The sequence below is a fragment of the Oryza glaberrima genome, chromosome 2 (genome assembly GCF_000147395.1).
Source record: "Oryza glaberrima chromosome 2, OglaRS2, whole genome shotgun sequence".
Classification (NCBI taxonomy): Eukaryota; Viridiplantae; Streptophyta; class Magnoliopsida; order Poales; family Poaceae; genus Oryza; species Oryza glaberrima.
This window is the reverse complement of record NC_068327.1, coordinates 23037186-23053039: the sequence shown is the minus strand read 5'-3', so window position 1 is coordinate 23053039 and position 15854 is coordinate 23037186. Positions and strand designations below refer to the sequence as shown.

Sequence of the window (15854 nt, the reverse complement as noted above, 5' to 3'; positions counted from 1 at the left end):
TTACAGTCTTAGTGAGTCGAATTGAGCTAGTCTTTTAGCTCGTTAGTATAAGATATCATCGTATCTTTATATAATTAGTGTTTTAACTAGTGCTTAGTATTTTAATTACATCAAAACTATTCATATTTAATGAGTTCTTTGTTTACTATTTAGTGTTATTATTATGTTAATATATGATAAAATGGTAAATGAGATATAGCTCATTAACGAGCTTAACGAGCCAGCTTGTAAGTCAAGCCGAGTCAACCTTCTAACTCGTTAACGAGTCAAGCCGAACTGGCTCATTGAAACAACAAGCTCAAACGAGACGAGCTAACTCATTATCCTCCTCTAGTTGTCACGGTGCCTTAATTCTCCTCCACTATGGGACTCTCTAGATAAAAACCTTGTCCAAATTAATTGGGTGGGCGACGGTGATGGCATTTATCGGTATCATGACCTCATTGGAGGCTATGTCTTTGCGCATCGCCCTCTAACAACTTTCTCTCATTAGCATTGGCACCCTCAGATTATCATCATCGCAACAGGTTTGTAGGAGGGATGAGTGGATCTTTTTTCCCTCTCGCTCTTTTCCTCTGCAACCCTCTCTTATGGTGGCGTCCGGGAGTCCACGTTTTTCGATGATCAACTAATGGCCAAGGTTGACTTTGTATGAGGGCATTTGTGAGCAGCACCTCGTTGTCATACTAGCAATGGGTTATACAAGGGACAAGCGGATCTTTCTTCTCTCTTGTACTCTCCCTGTATAATTCAAAGCTGGGATGACAAACGGAAACACACATGTCTCTGTTCGATTGTCTAGCGTTGCTGGTGTTGGGTGGTGTGGTTCCGTTGTGCGCCTAGCGACAATCGGTCTCACATAACGATAACTAACACAATGCTATGCTCCTTCAACTTGTGGTTAGCTGGTTGTGTTTGGCCTCACTGACCGAGTCTTTTTGGCTATTTTTCTTTTTTTTTCTCCTGATTATATCCTCTTGGCGATGTAGTTTTGTTTTTTTTTTCTCTTACTATATCAATATGAACTTTGTTGTCTATTGCTATTCGTTTAAAAAGAAAGGGATACAAATGAAATAAATACCATAAAGTTGAAAATGAATTTAAAACATTCTTCTACATAAAAAGCCTTTTTAGCACACTTTGGAAGCTAGGGAATCATAAGCATTTCATCCAATAATTTCACCCCTTGAAAGAGGACGACTTCACCTCCACGAGTCTCTTCACTCCAAAACCGCTGCCGCGGAAGCTGGTTTATGTTTCTACGTGGTGACTATTACGCCGTCACGGCAAACGGGGGCATTATATATATGCAGCCGAACGACCTGAGTGATCGGCCGATTGGCGATTGGGCCGTCCACGCGCACACGGATCCTGGCCAATGTTCCTTCCATGCGCCATATCATAGCCAATGCCCATTTAGGCCCCTTTGAATCAAAAGATTTATGTAGGAATTCAATCGATTGAAACTTTCCAAATCCTATGAAATTCCTATGGAATGGCACATTGCATGTGGATTTTGGAGGAAATTTAGCAAGAGCTCCAACCTCTTGAAAAATTTCCTTTGAGTCTCTCTCTCATCCGATTTCTGCGTTTTTCCTGTGCTCCAATCAAACAACCATTCCTGTGTTTTTCCTGTGTTTTGCAATCATCTGTTTTACACTTTAATTCCTGTCAGAATCCTGTGTTTTTCCCGTTCCTCCTTTTTTCTACCCTACGATTCAAAATGGCCCTTAGCCGTTTCGAGGAAGCCAATGGTCACTGGCTGCCCCCAACTTGTTCATCACCACTTAAGATCTCTTCCTTTTTAAGAATGTGCACGCGTTCTTTGACTAGTAGTATGACGCTTGGATTATATTTGATCTCTCACCTTTGAGAGATCGATGCGATATGCGACCTTGGGAAAGGACCTGCAAACCGATCGATGCAATGCATGCCCGGCGATCTGAAAGCGAGGAACAGAAAAAGAAAGAAAGGCATATAGCACCACACTCCTCTCACTCTCGTCAATGATATGTGCATTATTCGAGTGTCGGGCTTCAAGCTAGCTTAGGGCGGCTGCTTTGAATTCTTTAGTTCAACTGACCTGACCTGCATCACTGCATGCAGGCTTACTAGAATAGAATCTAGTACTACTGCTCACTAATGCTGCATCATTCCTTAAAAAAAAACTAATGCTGCATTACGAATAGGAACGCCCAGCTTTCTGCAACTTGGAGCTAGAGAGAGCCAAATTACAGGTGCCTAACAGTGCATAATCATCTCTTAATTTCCTTTCAGGCCGAACCATATCTCAGACTGAGAGTGACGTTTCCAGAATCATGCTCGATCTAGATTAAGAATACAGCAGCATGTTAATTATGTAATATTCCCTTCGTTTTATATTATAAATCGTCGCTTTAACTTTTCATATCAAAACCTTATTGAGTTTAACCAAATTTATAAAAAAAAGCATAGTAACATTTTCAACACAAAATAAACATATTATCAAAATATATTCAATATTATATTATATTTAATAAAACTAAGTTGGTATTATAGATATTACTATTTTTTTATCAAACCTAAAGAAATTTGACTAGCGATCGATTCAAAGCAACATAATAGATGGAATATTGTTAAATTTCTCCATAATATAAAATTAGGGGTGAAAACGGATCGGATAATATCCGATCCGATCCGCTCCGAATCCGTCCGTAACAAGGATATGGTATGGGTTTTTAGAAATCCGGCGAATATGGATGCGGATGCGGATATGGTATTTCTGAAATCCGACGGATGCAGATTATCTGACTTTTCAATCGGATTATCCGATAGAACGTTTGCCGGATAATACGAAATTATCAACACATGTAACCACTCTATCTATTACATATAATATAAGTTGGTCCATCCAATGGTCTAATTCATCAATTAACCTAGATTTCTTAATCTGAGACTTTCACCGTCTCATATTATACTTACGTAGCTGTATTTTATATTATGGACATCATGTATTCATGTTGTTTACTTGTTTAGCACTTAAGAATATAATTATTACGATAGGTCATTTATTGATTATTGTATTATTGTTCATTGCATTGCTAACTCGATGTTGTATTGATTGCATATACACGTAATATCCGATAAATTTAATCCATTTCCGAACCGATTCCGCACCGACTCCACTCCATTTCCGACATCCGAACCAATCCGCTCCGTATCCGTATCCGCACACTATCCGCAACCGCTTCGAATCCGCTTAAAAAATATGGTTTAGGATATGGTATGACTACTATCCGTCCAAATCCGCTCCGTTTTCACCCCTATATAAAATGGAGGGAGTAGCAGAGAGAAAAGTGATGGTTGATCTAGGATTAGATCGTATCAGGAATGCAAGGGCCAGGAGTCCAGGACACGATGCTGCTGGAATGAATCTGGATGCTAATAGGGCAGAAGCTCGGATTAAATACCACGGGCTGTTGCTTTGCTCTGCAGCGGTCTCGCAGCGAGAGTGTCATCAAAGTGCTCACACAAGTTGGTGGCGGTGATGTCACTGGCACATGGCGTCCGCGACGAGGGGCTTTATGCTTTCTTTTCTCCTTTGCCAAGTTTCTGCTGATTGGCGGAGATCATCGGTTGTTTCCAGTTAGTACACCGAACCATGCATGGGAGCCAGAACTGCGGAATTTGGCTGTGAAACCGACGTTACGAAGTGATTGCTATGGAAAATGGTTGGATGCAAGCGGCAACGCGTTCGGACTGCGATCTTTCGTTGCTCCGTCCAAGGGAATATTGAGTTGGAGCGGCGGCTCACATCCATTCTACTTCCTCAGTCCCAAAATATATCTGAATAGGATATATCATGGTACCACATTATAACGATGTATCGCATCTAGTTCTATATACTTCTTCCGTCCCGCAATACTTGTCTTTCTAGCACTAAAAAATTATCCTGAAATAATTGTCACTTTATAGTACTTGTCACATCAACCACTTTCAATTTAAATTTCTTCCCATTCTACCCCTAACCACCATCCTACATCCGATTATACATTATTTATTAAGGAATATTATAGTCTTTTTCTTCTAACCTTAATACATGCTAAACAACTTGGAACGACAAATTTCATGGGATGGAAGAAGTAGCTATAAGTTATAAGAATGTGTCCCATCCAATCCTAAGTCACTAATATATTTTATGATAGACTGTTTTATACTCCCTCCATTCCAAAATATAAGGCATAACTACCCCTAACCTAAAAATCAAGAAAATAATTATTATAATCTTATAGTTTGGATCATTCTAATAAATACAATGCATGCATCCAATAGAATTAAAGAACATGAGAGTGAAGGATTTAAAAAAGTAATAATTTAATGGAGAAGGGGTCATAGTTAATTGTCTACATGCATGCATGCTATGCCTTATATTATGAAATGGAGGGAGTAGAGTTTAAGGCTAAAGCGGTCCTTCAAGTTTCATATAAGAATCAATTTAGTCTTTAATCTTTCAATCTATCCATATTAGTCCTTCAAGTTTTTATTTTAATTTAAACTTATCCTTAAACCAACATAACCAACAACTCTCTTGATAAATAACACTTATACCCCTCATTCACATATATAAGAGAAAAAATTGCATGCAATGAATTCTTTTTATAGATAATGCATAGCAATTTATATAAAACAAAATAAATTAAGTACTTGCAAGTGTATACGATAGCCATTATGCTCAAGTTTCATGTGCACATGTTGAAATAATGGGAAGTACATATACAATGTTGTTTATTCATTTTGGGTTTTTTCTAGTGTATAGTTGTATACAAATTAAGAGCAGAAGGGACATTTTCTAACAGAATTGTTGACTAGAAATAACCATATGGCATATTAAGTGGGTCCAAGGATAATTTTAAGCCAAAACAAATACTTAGAGGACCTATGTGGATAAAATGAAACCTAAAAGACCAAATTGAGCCTTCAGTGAAACTTGAGGGAATAAATTAGCTATTCACTCAATGATGTCCCATAAACTTTACTCCCTCCGTCCTGAGGGAGTACTTGATTAGGATAAATAACATCTTTTGGTGTAACTGCTTAAATGAGACAGTTGAAGGAAAAGTAGAACTCATCCCTTGTATATGTGGATAAATGGAGCAATCCCTTATATTTGTTGACGTAGGGTGTTTGACAGGTCTAACTTATAGGTTCAGAAAATATAGTTTCTACAATAAAATAAAGTGGTTTTCGACACGCTAATTCTAGTCCAAAACACGCTAATTCTAGTCCAACATCCAAACAGAATATCTCGCTCAATAATGCTCGTTCATCCTAACTATAACTCTTAAGAATTTTAGGAGCTAGAAATATCAGCTCCGAAAAAATTGAGCGTTGAACCTGTGCCAAACAAGTCAAGTATAAGTCCGCAGCCTACATATGTGTATCCATGATCTCTAAAACTTCGATCGACTGATTCTCTAGTCTTATAGAGCTTCTCTGCTAGGTTAGGAATTTGGGGACAGCAGCAAAAACAGGTCTCAAGCAAGTTAAGGTAGAGTAGAAACTAAACCCAACTATCCAAGTCGAACCACGCAAACCAAAAGAAAAAACAAAAAGTAAGACGCCAGAAATAGTACCAGTCAAAAGAAAAGCAACACAGATTGGACATTAGCTTACCATGCAGTTGACGCTATCGATCATCATGAGCCCATCTTTTGGGAAATAGGAGGCACTTTCGGCATGTAGCCAATAAGACCAATTTATGAAATAGTCAGGTTCATTTCTGAACATTGTGACACCTTGTCAAGCCATGATCAACACGAAGTCGTTACCTAATAGAAGGTCTGAAAAAAAGGCATAAGCATAAGTATATTATAATTGGGCTCCAAAAATAAAAAATTGTGGCATGTCACAACTGTAACAATGAACCAAAAACACAGACATATATATATTGCAATGGCCTTTTTGAGCGTTGATGTAGAAGAGCACAAAGTGTCATAATGCCGGCCTGTCATTTGATCTCTCCTTCTCAGCCTTACCTTTACGTCATTGACGTTTCTCCGGGTCTACAGGAAACTGATAAGATGGTGATGCAAACGCGAGCGCTGTGGAATCTGGAATTCTGGATCGGATGAAGTGAGCACGGGCAAGTGATCATGTTCATATCCATCCATGGCGCGCGGCACTCGGCTCGAGTAAAAACACTGGCTCCATTGATGGGCAGGTAGGTAGAGAGCAGAGCAGAGTGCAACTTGCAACACATGTACCAATGCCGCACGTACGCTATCTACTTGCTACTAGCAGCTACTCTGGCAGCAAGAGACAGAATGCTTCCAATCATAAGAAGAGACGGTATATAGGACTTACCTCAAGTGCACACACACAGCTAGTCGTTTCCGGAAGGATTCCAGATCCTGGAATGCAATCATATGATCGGTTCAACGGTCATGGCATGGCAGCCTACGTCCTCCATTCATCAAGGCAGATAGTAGATAGTTAGTGGCTAGCATTGCACTACAGACAGTGACAAAGATGGGTAGGTGCTACCAAAAGATATAGCATGTACCAGCATTACCTGAACAGTATTTGCTCCTGGTATGCCAGAATTCTCACTTCAACAGGGGAGTAGACAGCTTTGCCGTGTCACTTTCTGTGGTAACTAATACTGGTAGATAGTGATATGTCAAAATTCTGCCAGCTTTCCTTTTCGTGGTTACTGTAGCCGGTGCAATAATAAGCCCAGCACCCTTGTAGGAATTTTTCTTTTTTCCACCCCTAAAGAAACTTTCCGCCTTTGTGTCTCCTTCGTGTAAATTCCATTCTGGGAGCTCTGTCAAACGTCCATTTGTTGTCTTTGGAAACCCATGTGATGGTGTCCATCATTTGGGACGTTTCCATTCACTGTTGGAGTGGCTGGATTAATGGGATATGCCCACGTGAAGGACGGAACTGCTTTATTCCACAGTCAAAAAAATCAAAGATTGTAAAGCCATAACCTAACCAAATGACATCCATAGATTCTATCAGCTTTAGTATTCATCATCAATCCATCATCATGCATTGCAACTTTACTTGCTGGCATGACCGTTTCAACATTTAGGTTCGATAATGTTAGTTACCTTTGATTTGAAGCGTGTGGGGCACTTCTCTAATCAAATACAGAACTTGCTGCAAACTGTGGAAGTAGTCTCAGGATTATTGTGCCGAAACTTGCACAGCAGAAAACATGCAGAATACACTAGTTAAGGTAGCATGCAGTATCCAAAAAATAAAGTATACATAAAACTATAAATACAAAAATAAGATTCTATGGTCCCCAAGTAGTCAAAATCAATGTAAACCTTATCTAACATGCTTTTACCTCCTCTCTTGTCTCAAGTACATATAAATTGCCATGGCAGTTTTTTGTATTAAAAGAAAAGGCAGCAACTTGGCAAGAATCTTTTGAAAATGATATTTGATCACATAATTGGAATGGCACATATGTCAAAGAACAAATAAATTTCTGCAAGTGTTCACAAGAACTCATGAAGTTACCGCCTCAAACATCATATTTGAACAAATCAATTTATAATAGAAAAGGTAAAGTTGAGTAAATTGTGATTGGGCGGGTGCATTGGCAACACATGCACATTAGACAACAGAACCGGTACTCCAAGTGAAACTGTGAAACTTTTAAGTATGATATGGTGATTTTAACTTCGACTGTGTTAGCTGATCATAGCAAGATATGGTTGTTGATCAATAAGAAACTAATTAAAGATGCTTTGTTTTATTAAAGGAATGGAACACTACAAAGATGCTTTGTTTTATCTAGGATAACATTATAATATCTGATAGAACATAGGCTAGTCAGAAAATTCAAGGAGGCAAAAGCAAATGAAGACGGAGTATATGTCTTTATATTTAATGACACCTCTTTGAGAGAGAGAGAGAGAGAGAGAGCATAATTACAGAATAAGGCTAAATTATAATCGAAACTTTATCCACAACTTACGTTGGTAGATCAGAATAGATCTTAAAAGTATGTTCCAAGTGTTTAGGGCATAAGAAAAACTCTAATATAATCCCCTCCTGACTCTGAGAGAGAGAGAATAGGACAAGTCGGTACCTTTTTTATTAAGGAGAAATGCATCCAAATCAACACCGAAGAGGACTAAAACTTGGATGGCTTTGGTGTCCACCCATACCTGACCACAAACATAGGCACAGTTCTCTTTCTGGCTTTCCCTAAGATGACAGAAATATGGAAAAGCCGGTATCAGTGGCAAATTTGCAGCATAGTTAATTGGAGAGGAGACTGATATATGTCGATGCCCCAATCATCATCATTATGTGAAAACAAACAGTTCTGACTATAATCTTTGATAGATGAACTGGACATTATTCTGAATTCTGGATGATGACATACAATGATATAGACCATACACTTGTACCACAAACTAGCATCTCAAGCATCCAATTGATACAAGTGCGATCCAGGGACATGAAAATTATTATCTTAAGAGAAGACAACCAACAATTGATACAATTGTCACGAAAACCCATTGCCACCTTTTATCATTGCAGAATAGTATTCCCATCCCACCAAGCTTATACCAATTAAAATACCTTTAGCAATTCATCTTACTTAGAAAAAATGATCATCCCTGCAATACCATCAACACATAATTAGTTTTTATCATGCATAAACAGCAAGTTGTAAACAGAGATAAAGAGCCTTAGGTGAATGAAGCTTGTGTTTGCTACAAACCCTTCACTGTGAAAAAGGAGGGGAATTTAATAGCTGAAAACAAAGAACATGATGCATCAGTCCATGTGGCAAGTCAAAAGGCAATCCCCTTTTCACTACGGAAAACTATTTATTAGACCCTATGTATAGGGGATACGTGAGTATGATCCATCAGATTTTATTCACCTACGTGGAATTGCAGTGAGCACTGCTTACCAATGGTGCAGGCCAAGAGGGTGGACAGCCCGAAATATTTCATATGGGAACCCATATTATTGTTTACAGTTTAAAGTAAGATACCATGTCGTCCAGAGCTACTAGTTTCCTTGTCCACAAATGGTTCAGCATTTGGGATTGCAAGTACATATAGAGCACAAACCTGAACCCTTCACTTCACCCAACTTCACAGTTAAGGCCAAGTTAGCCTCTCAGCCTCCCCAGAACAATACTACTCATTTCCTGAAAAAATACCAATTGTAGCTAACTATGTCAAGGGATCCACTTGTTGTAGGCAATGTGGTTGGGGATATCTTGGACCCATTTATCAAATCAGCATCACTCAGAGTGCTTTACAGCAATAGGGAACTGACTAATGGATCTGAGCTCAAGCCTTCACAAGTAGCGAACGAGCCAAGGATTGAGATTGCTGGTCGTGACATGAGGACACTTTACACTTTGGTGAGTTCATAACAACCTGTCCACCTCATTTCAAAATTCAATATAATTTAAAAGAAAGTTTTCTTTCTTTGATCTAAGCAAATGGCCTTAAGCTACAATAGTAGGGCCCAAGTCAGATCACTGGCATTCTATAAAACATCAAGCAGGACAACAATTTAGAGTACATCCATTTCAAAGTTGTTTTCAGTATCCATAGATTACTCAAAACCAAGAATCTTGACTTTGCACAGATTTAGAAGCTGTTTTTTCTTGATACAGAAAGGCCTTGTGCACTTCCATATTTTATTTCGAATATATGACGTAAAGATGACCACCTTGCATTTGCTAGTGTCAGAACATATAACATCACCTTTGCATGAAGAGATTAAACTTAAAATTTATACACATTGGCCTAGACATTTAGGACATCTGCCTATATATGAGTAAAAAAAATCACAATTTCTTTCAGCAATCTGAGCCATAAAATGTGAATATTCCATATTCTTTGCTAGACTCAATAAGATGTTTCATGTTACATAACAAACATTTGAGTAGACCTGGCAGCACTACATTTTGTGTAAAAAATATCGAACAATTATTCAAGATATGTAGTATGTGTTGTATCCCCCCCCCCCCCTCCACCCCCCCTTCCACGTTATGTGAGGGGTTTCCTTGAATTTGGGCTTACACCTGTACATCTATATAGTCAGGCCTAGAGCCCTGTAATGAATACAAGCGCTATTCATAACAATCAAATAGCTCAGATCCTAATAATCAAATTGCACAGGACAACAATTTCAAGGAATAGCATATTTGCCTTAATAGAAGACAAGAAAAACTAATCATGCATAAATAATTCAGCACCACTATTGCTCTGATTTAATAATAACTGAGGAAATTACGGTTAACATAAGTATGTCACTATGTTCTCGTCACTTGTTTCATAAAACCACAGAAATGGGCATTTATTTCACTGAGGAAATGAGCATGTATATATGCTTTCCCATCTGTCCCCTAGAAACCAAACAGGAGTTCCTTTGGTTCATGACCAAAGAGGTAGATATTATGGTGTTCATCACTATGCTGCTAAGTCATTGGGTGAAAACCTCCCCCAGTTAGAATTATATACTGTGGTTTTGTTAAATACATGTTATGTATATAAGTGGTTATGTGAAGGTATTACTACATACTAAGATTTTGCAATACAAGTGGCAAAATACTAATGTTTAAGCACAAGTTTCGCATGATTAATTTATTTATAAAATAAGAACTCCAGTTTATGCTTCTAACAAAGAGTGAGAACAAACTTTCCAATAGGTGATGGTGGATCCTGACTCACCAAGTCCAAGCAATCCAACCAAAAGAGAATACCTTCATTGGTAAGACCTGAGACATTTGCAATGAATGGAATTGAAATCACTTGCTTATTATGCTCAAAATAAAAGCAAAATTAAAGTTGTGCGAATGTTACACAGGTTGGTGACGGACATTCCAGAAACAACAAATGCGAGCTTTGGTATGGTCTTCCCATTCTTTTACATCTCCTTTTTCTGAGTACACATTTAAAAGAACTAGAGAGTTCTTTAAGATGAAACTATCTTTGGCAACCATGCTGATATTCACATCTAGCTTGTTTTGGCATTAAAAATAATATAGGAACTCTATCAAGAATAAGATCTACAAAATGATTTTACAAACAATATGATGAAAACTATTGCTGTTGAAAAAGTGCACAAGGTAAAACTATTACTCATCACAAAACAACAGGATGGGCACACTGCCACAATGACCTTCCACATTGATCCATTACAAATATATTTGAATGATGGTGGCTTAAAAATTGCATAATATGACTGTCGCTCTGCAACATATAATATATCAGTTGCGTCAAAAAATAATATCTGAACAGGTTTGAAGTGACTCTTAAGCCAGAAAGAACAAAAGAGATTCTACTCCTAATCCAGCACAAATGCTTATGTAACAATGGCAGTAAGATTTGTTTTTCACTTACACCAATCTGTTCTAAGAAGTCCTGACAAACTATTTCAGGAAATGAGATAGTCAGCTATGAAAGTCCAAAGCCAACAGCGGGAATACATCGCTTTGTCTTTGTGCTTTTCCGTCAATCTGTCCAACAGACCATTTATGCACCTGGATGGCGACAAAATTTTAACACAAGGGATTTCTCGGCACTTTACAACCTAGGACCACCGGTGGCTGCCGTGTTCTTCAACTGCCAAAGAGAGAACGGTTGTGGTGGCAGACGATACATTAGATGATAAGTTGGATAATGACATTCCTCCTCTACAAACAGGAGGGTCGATTGAATGTTGCATAAGGCCAAGCACACCATATATGGGTAGTAAATGCTGGACTGTAATGCAACTTAATTCTCAATTACTTTGTGATCTGTACAAACACTGACTACAGTGTTCCAGAAGAAATGACCTTCACTTAACATGTGATAATTCTCCATAATTGGTCCATCTCAGCTTCTTGATACAGAAGCCTAAGGTTAATGTATAATAGTATAATGCAAGTAAAAGAATCCCTCGTGATTGTTAAGACTCTACCAGGATTGTTAAGACTCTACCAGATTCATGCAAAGCAACATCTAATTGTGGATTAGAAGTGCAAGAAGGAAACTACAGTGAAAACTGTAAGATCCACAGCTTGTAGGTGCTATAGGCCTAGGAGTTCTTTTTCCATCACCTCACATGTAATGAAAACCAATTCAATAGGATCTGCTGATGACCTCACTATGAATCAGAATTCAGAATCCTCCCACCATCCACCAGGCATGCTTTCAGATTCCACCACCAGCAGCAAAGCTAATTTTTGCAGAAGCAGAAGGCCATTCGAGTTATAAATCCATATCTGTCCCAACATGTGAGTGCAGTCTTGGTCAGATTATGCCTCCAAGTTCATACAGAGAGCCAAAGTGACACAATATAATGCCATAGTCTCCTTGACTCAAGTTTTCTTTTCATTCTATCTGTCTTCAGTTGACAGCTCTAGGCACAGCGGGGGATCAGGTGCTTATATGAAAACAGAATTATGCCCAAGAAACTGGAGCCATTCGCTGAAGGAAGCACTCAAGCGCATCTGCTTTTGACATGATGTGATAAACTCCACAGCAAGCCACACATTACCGAGAACCAGGACATCAGATCACAAGGTTACACTACTGACATCCTCCTTGTCCCACCTCATCCAGCACGACAACCACCATCCTGGTGTTATACCAATGTGAAAGTGCTGTCCATGGCACGATCACAATGCCCTGCTTCACAAGCTGCGCTGCATGGCCAACAAGAGGGCTTAGAGACCTGTCGGGGCAATGGGATGTGCAGCATAGGGAAACAAAACTCGAATTGATCCATTGGCTGAAAACAACTCTGATTATAATGCCTGAACAGGACGGAATCATGTCTGAACCAAAAAGAAAAGTAACTGAACCTTTCATGTTGATGTGCCATGTTCCTGCAACATGTCAAATCTATCTCAGTTATGCCTTCCCCCTGTGCTTGGTTGCATATGTGAGACCACAAGAAAGTCACAAGGACCACTCATTGTCGATGCATAGAGCCACCACTTCTTTTCTTGGTCAGTCAAAACTCAAAAGGAATGAAGGAATATGGAAATGTGAATTCATCACTTTCCACTTTTCGTCGAATTTTCTATGAAACTACTTTACCACATGCATGGTGAAATGACAAAATAGAAATAATATCAAGAACTGAATATGTAAACCAAAATCTTCTTCCATGTTAGCTACTCGCAGTCCCCACTATAAAGGCGGGACAGGTGTTACCTGCAATATATGAGCTCTGCCTATAAACAAACAGAGATTACATCAAAGTTGAAGCACAATTCGATCAGCAGGAGATTATCTTGCAGGTAATCCTCTCATTTGATAGAAAGAAAACAACTTCAGAATTTGGAGGAGTCATCTTCGATATTTCTTTTTTCATCCTTGTTTTAGAGAGAAAAGGCATATTTCTCTTCATCCTTGTGCTCCTACAAAAAATGGATACCCCAAGTAAAATGAGGATAAGAAGGTCCTACAAAAATGCGTGGCCATTACAGGTTATTCTTTCTCATCATTATCCAGAGGATGCATTAAAAGCAGTCACCATAACTTAACTCTAGTTCCCAAATTGTCCTCCAGGAGTCCAGGATGCTATATTAGACAATAGACATGCATTCGGTCACCAATTCTAAGTTGTCTCTAGAAACTTAAAACACCTCACAAAACCACACTTTGATCTTTATTTCTACTGTAGTTTGTTAACCATGAGATTTATTGTTGTAAAACACACATGTTATTCCTTATTTTGAGAAAGAAAATGCCTATGTTGTTAGTACCCACTTAACTGTGTGATTATGTTCCATTGCATTTGTGGGCTAGCAATAGCTCATAGTATTTATAACTATAACTAAAGGTACTAACTCTGTATCAAACCTGATTTAGCCAATCTCTGAGCAGTCCGGGGTGTGGAAATTGAAGCTCCAGAATGGCTAACCGGTGTGCTCTGATCTGGCGTAGAGGGCGTGACCGTAGCCACAGGGCATGCACCCAAGAGACCAGCTCCAGCGTTCTGACGAAAGGGAACCGTGCCTGATCTAGGCCCCTTCGCCATCATCTCAACTGGCCGATTTGATCCAAGAGGCGTCTGCGTGGTGGATGCCAATGCAAGCTCCTTCGGCTGGACATGGATGATGGGTGAGGCAGCGTTCTCGAAGCCATTGCTCTGTGCCCCTGCATCTGCAGGCATGGTCATGAGATGCTTCTCCTTGTTCACTCTGTGAGCGCGCCGGCAATGGAGCTCGCACCCGTCGAACACCACCTTGCGCTCCTCGAGAGCCTTCGTAAGCCCCTCGGGGTACTTGTAGAAGAAGATGGCGTAGCCGCGGAACTGGCCGGTGGCGCGGTCGGCGCCGAGAGGCCCCGCCTCGATCTCCCCGAACCTGGAGAAGAGCCTCCTCAGCTCGTCGTGGGCGGCGCGCGCGGGCACGTTGTCCACGAAGAGCTTGCGGTCGGGGGAGGTGGGGCCGAGCGACGCGAGCTGGCACGCGACGGGGCGGCCGCCCACGGCGAGCCTAGAGGAGGCGTCGGCGGCGAGCGCGCGGCGCGCGGCGGAGCGGCGGCGGAAGGTGACGAAGCCGTAGCCGCGGCAGCGGCCGGTGGCGCGGTCGGCGACGGCGTGGCACTCGTCGAGCGCGCCGAAGGGGGCGAAGGCGGCGGCCATCGCGGCGGCGGTGACGCCGGGGCCGAGGCCGTGCACGAAGAGGCGGCGGTGGGCGGCGTCGGACTCCGCGGTGGCGGCGAGGCGGGAGCGCAGGGCGGGGTTCCGGAGGCAGGCCTCGACCAGGAGGTCGAGGAGCTCGTTCCTGGTGAACGGCTCCAGAAGCCCCTCGATTCCTTCCTCCTCCTCCTCCTCGCGCTCACCGGCCGTCGCCGGCGGCGGATTCATCTTCGTGACGTCGTCGTCCTCCTCCTCCACGGCTTCATCCCCTACCATTTCTCGCTCGGATTGCTCCACTTCCGCCTCCGCCTGCGTGGCGCGCCGCGTCCGCCCCCGATTCCTCTTCCGAGCCATGGGGGGTTTGGACTTTGGAGAGAATCGCCAGGAAATGTGTTGGAGGTTTCCGGCGCCGCCGTCCGCCGGAAGTCGGTGGCTAGTTTTAAGCAGGCCGTCCGCTGGTTTGGGCCGTGGAATCCAAAAGGGCCATAGGATTTTGACAAGTCCTCCCAGTGATTTTCGAGACACTATCAAGTTTCAAAGTTTACACGCATTCAAAACTTGTGTTTAGTTCTCGTGCCAAAAATTTTTTTAAGCATACGGACACACATTCAAAGTATTAAACGTAGACTAATAACAAAATAAATTACAGATTTCGCCTGTAAACGAGACGAATCTTTTGAGCCTAATTAATCCGTCATTAGCAATTAGTCTCAAAAGATTCGTATCGCAATTTTACAGTCAGACTGTGCAATTGTTTTTTTTTCTCGTCCACATTTGATGCTCCATACATGTATCCAAACATTTGATGTGATGGAAAAGTTAGAAGTTTAAAGAAAAAAGTTAGAATGTAAACACGGCAAATACATATGTTTTTTTTTGAAACACATCATTGCGTACTTTTTTTTTGTGAAACAAGATATAAATGCACATGCACGCCTTACTTTAGCACCTTGAAAGCCGTATACACAATTACATGTGTTAAGTTTATAACTTAATTTCAATAAGTTACCTAACCAGCTAGGATCTCCTCAATTCATTGCATCGCATAGATTTGAGCATATGTACTTGTGATTTATGAACATCTCACACTGGATTTAGATAGAATTTTCAGCATAAGTTTATCCAACACGAATATTAAGCTTTACAACAAACAGATTCTAACCATATCAAAGATCCTGAAAAGCCAAAGAGATCATTTTCCATATGCACTCAAAACACATCAGTTTCCTTCTCAAATCTCC

The 15854-nt window shown here is 40.6% G+C and overlaps 2 protein-coding genes across 2 annotated transcripts; one reads left to right on the top strand and one right to left on the bottom strand.

The window, feature by feature from the left end:
* The first annotated feature begins 8949 nt into the window (after window positions 1-8949).
* Window positions 8950-11643, top strand: LOC127764013 (protein FLOWERING LOCUS T-like). Its single transcript, XM_052288818.1, has 4 exons — window positions 8950-9385; window positions 10682-10743; window positions 10840-10880; window positions 11414-11643. The coding sequence occupies exons 1-4, from the start codon at window positions 9194-9196 to the stop codon at window positions 11641-11643; spliced, it is 525 nt and encodes a 174-aa protein (XP_052144778.1). The 5' UTR covers window positions 8950-9193.
* Window positions 10127-15049, bottom strand: LOC127764011 (UBP1-associated protein 2B-like). Its single transcript, XM_052288817.1, has 2 exons — window positions 13830-15049; window positions 10127-13384 (listed from the first exon to the last, which is right to left on the bottom strand). Exons 1-2 carry the CDS (start codon window positions 14965-14967, stop codon window positions 13371-13373), a joined length of 1152 nt encoding a protein of 383 aa, XP_052144777.1. The 5' UTR covers window positions 14968-15049; the 3' UTR covers window positions 10127-13370.
* Window positions 15050-15854: the final 805 nt, after the last annotated feature.

Bases quoted from the DNA above. Each gene is read 5' to 3' on its own strand.
- LOC127764013 (XM_052288818.1), top strand. From the start codon at position 9,194: ATGTCAAGGGATCCACTTGTTGTAGGCAATGTGGTTGGGGATATCTTG. The intron at 9,386-10,681 runs GTGAGTTCATAA...ACTTTCCAATAG, and splicing joins TGAGGACACTTTACACTTTG to GTGATGGTGGATCCTGACTC. The intron at 10,744-10,839 runs GTAAGACCTGAG...AATGTTACACAG, and splicing joins AAAAGAGAATACCTTCATTG to GTTGGTGACGGACATTCCAG.
- LOC127764011 (XM_052288817.1), bottom strand. From the start codon at position 14,967: ATGGCTCGGAAGAGGAATCGGGGGCGGACGCGGCGCGCCACGCAGGCG.